Source organism: Eurosta solidaginis, chromosome 2, assembly GCF_040869045.1.
Source record: "Eurosta solidaginis isolate ZX-2024a chromosome 2, ASM4086904v1, whole genome shotgun sequence".
Classification (NCBI taxonomy): Eukaryota; Metazoa; Arthropoda; class Insecta; order Diptera; family Tephritidae; genus Eurosta; species Eurosta solidaginis.
In genome coordinates, this window is record NC_090320.1 from 2,284,353 (window position 1) to 2,294,404 (window position 10,052).

The following is a 10,052-nucleotide window of genomic DNA, read 5'->3' on the forward strand; positions in this document are numbered from 1 at the left end:
GCAAAGCGGTTGTCTGTAAAGGATTTGTATTCCTCCCACTTTCCTTTTTTAAAGTTAATGAAAGTGCGTTTTTCTGTGACGATGAGGTCGGCGGAACGCTCGAGCGAAATAAGTATAGGCAGGTGGTCGGATGCCAATGTTACCATCGGCTGCCAGTTGACCCAGTTTACGAGTTCTGTGCTCACGATTGAAATATCCGGCGAACTGTGACAGCTTCCTACCATACGTGTGGGGCGTCTCCGTTTATTGTGCAGAACGTCGTTTCTTATATTTCATCCGCCAACATCTCACCCCTACTGTCCACCCGCAAGTTTGAATGCCATAGATCGTGATGGGCATTGAAATCGCCTAAGATAATGTGATTGTTGCCAGTGAGTAAGGCGCTGATATTACGATGGTATCCACTGGGGCAACAGGTGGCAGGAGGGATGTAGATGTTGATGATTTCTAGGTTTGTATCGCCTGACCGGCAGATAAGCCTTGACGTTCTAAGACACTGTCCCTGCGGTCGATGTCGAAATCAAATATATGATATTGCACAGAGTGGTGTATGATAAACGCGAGGCCGCCTCCATTTCCGCTCTCGCGATCTTTTCTGTGGACATTATACCCAGAACAGGTCTGCAATGCAGATCTTGCTGTGAGTTTAGTCTCTTGAATCGCAGCAATGCGGATGTCGTGCCGCTTCATGAAATCGACTATCTCCGTGATCTTCCCAGTTAATTCATTACAGTTTAACTGCAGAATTCTGAAGTGCATTGGGGGAGACGTCGTCACTCTGGGAGAAAGTGACGGGTAACTACGCCTGGGTTGTGGAAGGCCAGGACGCGACTGCTGTTGCTCCCCTGGGGGGAAAGGCGCAGACTACGGGACGTCCTGGGGCGTGAACAGCAAGGAGCGACAAAAGATTGCCGCTTCCCAAGGCAGTCGGTTCTATGTACCGGAGCGACTCGGGATTTTTCCCGACCAAGGACTGTCATTTCAGTGTGACCCCATCTAATTTGTTTCGTCCCTCCCACAAATTGTCATCCTCCCAGCAGCTCCTTGCAGCAGGACTGCTTCATATTCTCTTACTCCGGGAAGGCATCGAATCCAATCCGGGTCCGTCTCCTGACCCCGGTCCTGAGAAATGGTTTTGCTGCATCTGCAGGAAAAGAATCTTTTTAGGACGGTCATACTCTGCTTAGTGTGTCTCGTGCAAGGGATGGTTGCATCGGGCAGGTTGTTCTGGGCTTGGTCCCAAAACCCGACGTCCACGTAACTTTTATAAATCTTTTGTGGCTCCTTGCTGTTCACGCCCAAGGGCGTCCCGTAGTCTACGCCTTAGCGCCCCCCCCCCCACTACCCTCCAGCAGCCCCGCTGCTCAGCAAGCCCCAACAAGTACCCGCTGCTGCTCGCGCCCCACGGCGCCAACAACTCAAACAGCTGATACCACTCATAACTACTACCTTCGTAGTAGAGTTGGTAGCAATGCTGAGCATCAGCCCCTGCCCCCGTCTTCTCCCCCCCTCTTTTCCGGCAGCAATCGTGCAGGTCAGGGAAACAGACTCTTAGTCCCTACCTCCGTTTGCACCGTCTGCCAGCACAGAATATATAGGTTTGCGACATCCGCCCAATGCAGCTCCTGCCTTGGGTGGTGCCACTTTCCCAGATGTTCTGGTCTCCGCGACGGCAACCCCCCGACGGGTTTCATCGCGCCATGTTGCCAGGTCGCAAACCCAAATCATCCGGGTACCCCAATGCTTGCCCAAGGACGCCCAGTCCCAGGGCCACAACAGCAATTGCGTCCTGGCCCCCCACAACCCAGGCGTAGTCACCCGTCACTTACCCCCAGAGTGGCGACGTCTCCCCTTATGCACTTCAGAATCCTGCAGTTAAACTGTAATAGACTAACTGGGAAGATTACGGAGATAGTCGATTTCATGAAGCGGCACAACATCCGCATTGCTGCGATTCAAGAGACTAAACTCACAGCAAGATCTGCATTGCAGACCTGCTCTGGGTATAATGTCCACAGGAAGGACCGCGAGAGCGGAAATGACGGCGGCCTCGCGTTTATTATACACCACTCTGCGCAATATCATATATTTGATCCTGGCATCGACCGCAGGGACAATGTCTTAGAACGTCAAGGCCTATCTGTCCGGTCAGGCGATGCAAACCTAGAAATCATCAACATCTACATCCCTCCTGCCACCTGTTGCCCCAGTGGATACCGCCCTAATATCAGGCCCTTACTCACTGGCAACAATCGCATTATCTTAGGTGATTTCAATGCCCATCATGATCTATGGCATTCAAACTTGCGGGCGGACAGTAGGGGTGAGATGTTGGCGGATCAAATAGAAGAAACGACGTTCTGCACAATAAACGGAGACGCCCCCACACGTATGGTAGGAAGCTGTCACAGCTCGCCAGATATCTCAATCGTGAGCGCAGAACTCGTAAACTGCGTCAACTGGCAGCCGATGGTAACATTGGCATCCGACCACCTGCCCATACTTATTTCGCTTGAGCGTATCGCCGACTTCATCGTCACTGAAAAACGCACTTTCATAAACTTCAAAAAAGGAAAGTGGGAAGAATATAAATCCTTTACAGATAGCCGCTTTGCTGCCCTCCCTATCCCGACTGATGCCCGCCAAGGGGAGCGTGCCTTCCGTAAGGTCATTGAATCCGCCTCGGCACATTTCATTCCCGCCGGAGAATTCCCGAAATCCGGCCCCACTTCCCGGCGGAGGCCGCAAACTTAGCGAGAGAACGTGACCTTATAAGACAGCTTGATCCAGGCGACCCCCAAATAAGGGATATAAACCAACGCATCAGATTGCTTGTGGATGAACACAAGCGGGCGAAATGGGAGGAGCACCTAAGAGGTTGTAACCTCTCTACCGGTGTGGGTAAACTTTGGTCCACCGTAAAGTCCCTATCGAATCCGACTAAGCACAAAGACAAAGTTTCCATCGCCTTTGGCGACAAAGTGCTGTCGAACGCGAAAAAATGCGCGAGCGCTTTCTGCCGACAATATATAATCATCCTACGGTCGACAAAGATAGACGGAGAGCCAATAGACACGCACATAAACACAAATTCAGCACGTCACTAATCACCATCACCGCTAAAGAGGTTGAGGACGCCATTGGTCGTGCTAAACCATCCAAAGCAGTGAGCCCAGTCGGCATAGCCATGCCGATGCTTAAAAGCCTAGGGAAAGAGGGTTTCAAATATTTGGCGCATGTCTTCAATCTGTCTCTTTCCACCTTTGTCATACCTGAGAAATGGAAAATGGCCAAGGTGGTCCCGCTACTAAAGCCTGGGAAACCAGCTAACATAGGTGAGTCGTATCGTCCGATATCTCTCCTATCGCCAGTGGCAAAGACGCTTGAAGCCATTTTGCTCCCTTATTTCCAAGCAAATTTGCAGCTAGCCCCTCATCAGCATGGCTTCAGAAAACTCCATAGCACTACCACCGCGCTAAATGCCATTAGCACCCAGATAAATTGCGGTTTAAATCAAAACCCCCACCATAGAACAGTACTCGTTGAGCTAGACCTATCAAAAGCTTTCGATACGGTCAACCATGGCTCGTTACTGCAGGACCTGGAAGGGTCTACCCTTCCCCCATGTCTTAAAAGGTGGACCGCAAATTATCTGGGTGGTCGGCAGGCATCGGTGCAATTTAGAAACGAAGCATCAAAACCAAGGAGAATTAAACAAGGGGTGCCACAGGGTGGTGTCCTATCCCCACTTTTGTTTAATTTCTACATATCTAAGCTACCTTCACCACCGGAAGGAGTCACAATCGTTTCCTACGCCGATGACTGCACAATAATGGCCACAGGCCCAGGCCCAAAGATCGATGCGCTATGCAATAAAATAAACGGCTACCTCCCTGATCTCTCCAGTTTTTCGCCTCGCGAAACCTGGCATTATCACCGACTAAATCTTCCGCGACCTTATTTACAACATGGACACCCCAAATGTCGACCATTTTGAACATCCACGTCGATGGCACTACGCTACCGACTGTCCTACACCCCAAAATCTTGGGTGTGAAGTTTGATCAGGGTCTAAATTTTGGTGAGCACGCAGCCGCAATTGTTCCGAGAATTCAGAGCCGTAACAAAATCCTCAAATCCCTCGCTGGCAGTACTTGGGGAAAAGATAAAGAAACGCTTATGACTACATACAAAGCAATTAGCCAGCCGATTACGTGCTACGCGTGACCCATATGGTCGCCAAGCCTAAAAATCACCCACTGGAAGAAACTACGGGCCTGCCAAAATATTGCTCTCAGAATCGCCACGGGCTGTATTCTTATGTCCCCAGAACACCATCTGCATAATGAGGCGAGAATACTCCCCATCAGGGAGAGAAATGAGAAACCTGGGCATCCCAACAGACATCTGATTGATGAACCAGCACCGCCTAGGGGCTTAAGGAGTCATCTCCGTAAGCATTTTGAGGAAATACGGCACCTGAGAACCCAGCCGTATGAAGTGAAAAAACACAAGCAGGTCCTTGGTGAACTTCATAAACAGGCGTCGGACCTTTATGCTGGGAATTGCCCGGTGAATCCAGTGCTTAACGAAAATTATCCAAAACTTGCGGAAGAGGAACGCATACTCCCCAGGGAAACGCGTGTCACTCTTGCTCAACTTCGTTCTGGATACTGTAACAGGTTAAACTCTTACCTATCCAGAATCAACCCCGACATACAAAATGTATGCCCCGCTTGCAACGTGTCCCCACATGACACCAACCATCTCTTCAATTGTAATGTGGAACCAACGCCTCTAACACCCCTTTCCTTATGGTCCACCCCTGTTGAAACGGCAAGTTTCCTTGGACTCCCGTTAGAGGATATTGATGACAATTTGTGATCGGTCGCGGCTATTAGGTGGGGCAAGCATTGCTACAACAACAACAACAAAAGATTTATAGAAGTTACGTGGACGTCTGGTTCATAGTACAGGTTTACAAGTATGATATGTATGAGAAGGAAATAATTCCTTTCTCTTTCTAACACACTGCAGTTTGATATTTCGGTCAGTGTCAAATTAGCGTGGAACCCAGTGGAACCTGCGTGGAACATGAGTTTGACACTGAACGAAGTGTCAAAATTACCGGGGTTGCTGCCGTAAAAGTGACGCAGGGAAACAAAAAAAGGAGCGGAATATCAGATATGGGTCGCTGTGTTGGTAAATTTTTTTGAACGAATTTAGTATGAGAATGTAGTGCCATATATGGATCCTACAGAAAATTATACAAAAGTCTCGAATTGGTGTATCTGAGAACGCGTAGTTATTCCAGCATTAAGAATACCAACACGGGTGCTAAGTTTTTCTACCTGTTCAAAAGTTCTCCGCGAAAAACCGTTTGAGACCGAGTTCGACTTCAATAACCCGTCCAAAAATGTGGAAAGAGATATGAAAAGACGCGTTTTGTAATGTTATCAACAGTCCAAAGTCGAAAAAGTATTCGAATTATTGGAAGCGAGGCAAAAATGCGTCTATTAATACCTCCCCCGGCGGTTTTGGTCTTGTTTTAGCAATCGTCCCCGGTAATAAAGTATCACAATTTATTAATTAAAATTGTCCAAAACGTATGGATTTTAAAGAGAGATGAAATTAAGTGCTCGTTTGAAAGTAAATAAGGATATTTCTTTGTAATTTTACAATAAAAAATTTACGCAGTTTTCGTTAGCAGCTACTACACTTTTCTTTTACCTAAGAAGTACAACAGTGCCAAACAGAATCCACAAAAGGAACGAACAAGAACAAATAAAATAGGTGAGCTTGGCTGTGTATGTTCGCGTATGGGTTAGGGGATCAGATTATACCCGCGGTAGGTATGCCTGTCGTAAGAGGCGACTAAAATACCAGATTCAAGGGGCTGGGTAGCGCAACCCTTCAGGTTGCCAGCGCAATATATAGCTTCTCCAAACTCAATTGTCAACCTCACCTATCCGCGGCGAATCCTGTTTCACTAACAGAAGAGGCTCTGGCGACCCCAAGCTCCTCATGGAACTTGGGGGTGGAGAGGGAGGGAATGGCCTGAAGGTTTAATGTGGCCACATAAATCGTTCCCGAGATGGCCGGGCCGGCACCTTAATGGTGCTGTTGTACCGGAGCGTACCGGATCTGTATCCGGCAAAGGACCATCAGATCGATAACACTCTCCAAAGCCTTCGGGGAGCAACATTATCGCTACAACAACAACAACGAGTATGACCGTCCTAAAAAGATTCTTTCCCGGCAGATGCAGCAAAACCATTTCTCAGGACCGGGGTCAGGAGACGGACCCGGATTGGGTTCGATACCTTCCCGGAGCAGTTTCACTGCAAGGAGCTGCCGGGAGGACGACAATTTGTGGGAGGGACGCAACAAATTAAATGGGGTTACACTGAAATGGCAGTCCTCGGTCGGGAGTTATTGATGTTCCTTTGCTAGATATATATCCGGTACGTTCTGGTAACAAACACCTTTAAGGTACTAACTAGCCCGACCAATTCAGGACCGAGAGATTATAGAATCCCTTAGTGCTGCTAATATTCTTTACAATACATATTATACTAAATTCCCCTTTTAAATTTACATAAAATAAAAGTACGCATTAAATTCTACTTCTAATACGAAAGACGCTGCATTATTTTATTAAAAATTTGTGTTATAATTCAAAAGCTTTTTGCAAGTGAATTCTTTAGGTGATTACTTCTTCGACTTGATCTTCTTAAGATAAAATTCTAATTCTTTACCCTCTAAAATGTATCCGTCACACCGACCACATTGACCAGGGCGGGATGAAACGCAACCTGCAATAAAAAATAATAAAACAGATATTAGTTGACAGAAATTTTAAACAATAAAAATTTATGTGTGTGTGAAAAATCAGAGTAACTATGACAAGCTAAATCACGCCCAACAGGCTTGCATCGCACTTAGAACAAGTTTGATACAATATAGTAGTTGGATCGCTTTAGAAATTAACATCATTTATGATTAACTGTTCCAACACATTAGAAATATACAAAAACTCACCAAGGATACGACCAGATATGAATTGATCTTCAAGCGCTGGTTCCACCTTTGCAAACTTTTGGCGTTCAAGGTACTTTTTCATCACCTTTTCGCTTCGCTTTTGGTTCAGCACGTCCTTTTCATCTTCCGTTTTTTGATGTTTGGGATTACGCTTACGGCCCAAAGGCAACACGTAATGCGATTCATACCATTGACGGAATGGTGTCGCATCAATAACAACAATGGTGTTCTTTACCAAAGTTTTGGTACGCACCAATTCATTGTTGGATGCGTTGTAAACAACATCGGCAATACGGGTGCGGCGAGCAATGCCCTCTGATGCCCAGGCGAAGTTACCAGTTTCCAAACGTAGAGCGCGGAACTTTGAATTACCACCACGTGTGCGTACTTTGTGGATGCGTGGAGCGCCGAGCTGAAAAATAAAATAGGAGCATTAGTAAGAGCGCAGCTATTCTTATAAAAGCTTTAAAAATGTGCAGAAAATTCAGTAGTCCGAACATAATTATGCATTCATCAAGATATTGTGCGACTCATTGGAGCCGCACGTGCTTGCAGTTGAACATATTTTATCATCACATCACACACAAGCACTGGAATTTCTCACAAGGCTTAAGACATATGTATTTCAAAACCTGAATGAAAGTACAATACTGTGACTACATATCATTTACATACACACCTTGGTATTAGCTGCTGGACGGCCTAACTCGAACTTACGTTTCTTGCGGAGTGATTTTCGTTTGCCACCAGTGGCACGACGCTTATGAGCACTATCGCGGCTAATACCTAGAAAATCATAATAATTATATCAGCAACTACGTACAGAATATTTATTATACATATCATTCCACATAATCCTTCAAGAAAATCATTTTTAGATCTTTCCGTGGATAAAAAAATTTTATATTTCTCTAAACAATCGAGCTCCTGCTCGAATATATGGATATTAATTTATTCTTCATACCCGTATCATTGAATTTAACAACACTTTGAAAAAGCTTTCATTTCATAAAATAAGGATGTTTTTGGATTTTCCTGAAAATATATTACAGTCCCCCAAATGCCAAACTCACCCATTTCGAGTACAAACAGAGAAGGAAAGGAAACAAAGAAGAAACTCAACAGCGAGTGTCAAATATAAAATTGTAATAGATTGACAGTTGAATAGATTACATTTTGACAGATGACAATCCTCACGTTCCAATGAAGAGTGATCCAGATACGGAGAGAGATTTAACCAAAGAGGATAAATATTCGTTTCTTTAAGCAGACATACACACATACTTCGCAACACAATAGGGGGACTCATGAAAGCATATAAACTTATAAGGTGTAAAATTATATCCATTTACACACGCTGTTATATGAACGCACCTAGTAATACTCTTGATAAACTTGATTGTTTATCAGATGTATTATTACCAAACAAAAATTTTTAGATTGTTATACAAATTAAAAAATGCCAAGATTAAGTGAAAAATCAAAACTAAAACGTCTGTACTAAGATATTCTTGTAAATGACTTGCTAATGTTGGAGATTTCTGATGAAAATGCCTGCTTTAATGTCTGCAAGGTTGCATTCCTTTGAGTTTACCGCGTTTACACAATGAAATGTGCGCGTAAATTTATACAAATTGTGTAAACGATTTTTCATACAAAATTTGACAGTTCGTTTACGCACTAGATAAATTTATACGTTTACACACATTATAAGGCATTTATACGATTACATGAGTCCCCCTAATGTTTTGGCCTTCCTTATGGATTTGACCTTTTTAAATACTCTACTTCATAATGTTCTGCACAAATTAAACATTTTTACACTTCGCACTAATATTAATTGATTTTTCACAATAAATTTCACATTTTGCAAACTTTTATTTGCTTATTCCTCCAATTTTGGTAAAAGCCTAGTTGAGGGGTCGACTGCTAATACGTCACCAAAAAGGTATTAAACGACGCGTCTTGACATCAGTATTAATAATCCGATGGCGGAAAATAAAAATTTCAAGTCGTTCAAAAGATATTAACGAAAAACCGAAAAAAGACCCGCCGGTTTCTCGAAACCGGGGTTGTATCCATAGTATTTTTTACGCAGAACACCTTTCTGCGTTGTCGGCCTTCGGCCGCGGTTATAAAAAATTACCCTGGGTGGGTCCAACACCGATTTGGAGACCAAAACTATATCCGCACAAAACACTTATGTTCACTATTTTTTTTGTGGATATAACAACCACATGAAAATCGCCGGTAATTCTATACGACAGCATGACACTGCTAATAAGCGTCCAAAAATATCGAGAGAGGTTTCAAACGACGCGTCTTGACATCAGTATTAATAATCCGAAACCAGAAAATAAAATTTTTAACTCGTTCAAAAGATATTAACGAAAACCCGAAAAAAGACCCGCGGGTCCCTTCGAAACCGGGGGTGGGTTTTTTGACATTCGGCCGTTTTTTCTTTATTTTTTTAATACAAATGAAAATTTTAGAGACCGAAATAATTTGCGCGTGTGATTTGCATTGTTGTTAAAAATGTTAATGTAAAAATCAAATGTAAAACATAAACAAAAACATGCCAAACTCACTAATTATGGGGGAATAGTGGTCTCGCTTTTTCATGATAGAAATTGTTTTTGTGTTTTGAAGTTCCGATAAAGTTTCGTCAGTTTTTTTAGCTTGGAATCCAAGCAAAAATAAAGTAGTGTCATATATGCGTATTAAGGGCGAATTAATGGTGACTTATAACCATAAAGCCATAACCAGATAAAGCAGCTGATCGAACCTACCTTATGGAAAGGAATGTAATCGATTAATGGTGACATACCATAACGCTAACGCCATAGCCATTCAATTGGTTTTTGGTTTCTCGCCATATTCATAACCTAAAAATATTTGAGTTGGTGAATTTATATAATAACTTTTTTTTAGATTTTCTTCATTGTTTTGGATACGTTATGACTAAGAGACTTATTTTTTGTGGAATATGTTTGTAATTTTTTGCGTTTTCT

At 43.8% G+C, this 10,052-nt stretch overlaps 1 protein-coding gene and 1 non-coding gene across 3 annotated transcripts; both read right to left on the bottom strand.

The window, feature by feature from the left end:
- Positions 1-6,621: 6,621 nt before the first annotated feature.
- On the bottom strand, positions 6,622-8,137 carry RpS8 (ribosomal protein S8). 2 transcript variants are annotated; one of them, XM_067769268.1, is made up of 4 exons: positions 8,115-8,137; positions 7,721-7,827; positions 7,042-7,453; positions 6,622-6,815 (listed from the first exon to the last, which is right to left on the bottom strand). In XM_067769268.1, the coding sequence occupies exons 1-4, from the start codon at positions 8,116-8,118 to the stop codon at positions 6,712-6,714; spliced, it is 627 nt and encodes a 208-aa protein (XP_067625369.1). In that variant the 5' UTR covers positions 8,119-8,137; the 3' UTR covers positions 6,622-6,711. The 2 variants fall into 2 exon arrangements, with proteins under 2 accessions (XP_067625369.1, XP_067625368.1); XM_067769267.1 differs by lacking the exon at positions 8,115-8,137 and adding an exon at positions 7,881-7,902.
- LOC137242978 (small nucleolar RNA R442) lies at positions 6,890-6,935 on the bottom strand. Its single transcript, XR_010950428.1, has one exon. It is a non-coding gene; the product is annotated as a small nucleolar RNA R442 (small nucleolar RNA).
- Positions 8,138-10,052: the final 1,915 nt, after the last annotated feature.

Bases quoted from the DNA above. Each gene is read 5' to 3' on its own strand.
- RpS8 (XM_067769267.1), bottom strand. The intron at 7,454-7,720 runs GTGTGTATGTAA...TTTATTTTTCAG, and splicing joins GTCCAGCAGCTAATACCAAG to CTCGGCGCTCCACGCATCCA. The intron at 6,816-7,041 runs GTGAGTTTTTGT...TTTTTATTGCAG, and splicing joins CATATCTGGTCGTATCCTTG to GTTGCGTTTCATCCCGCCCT.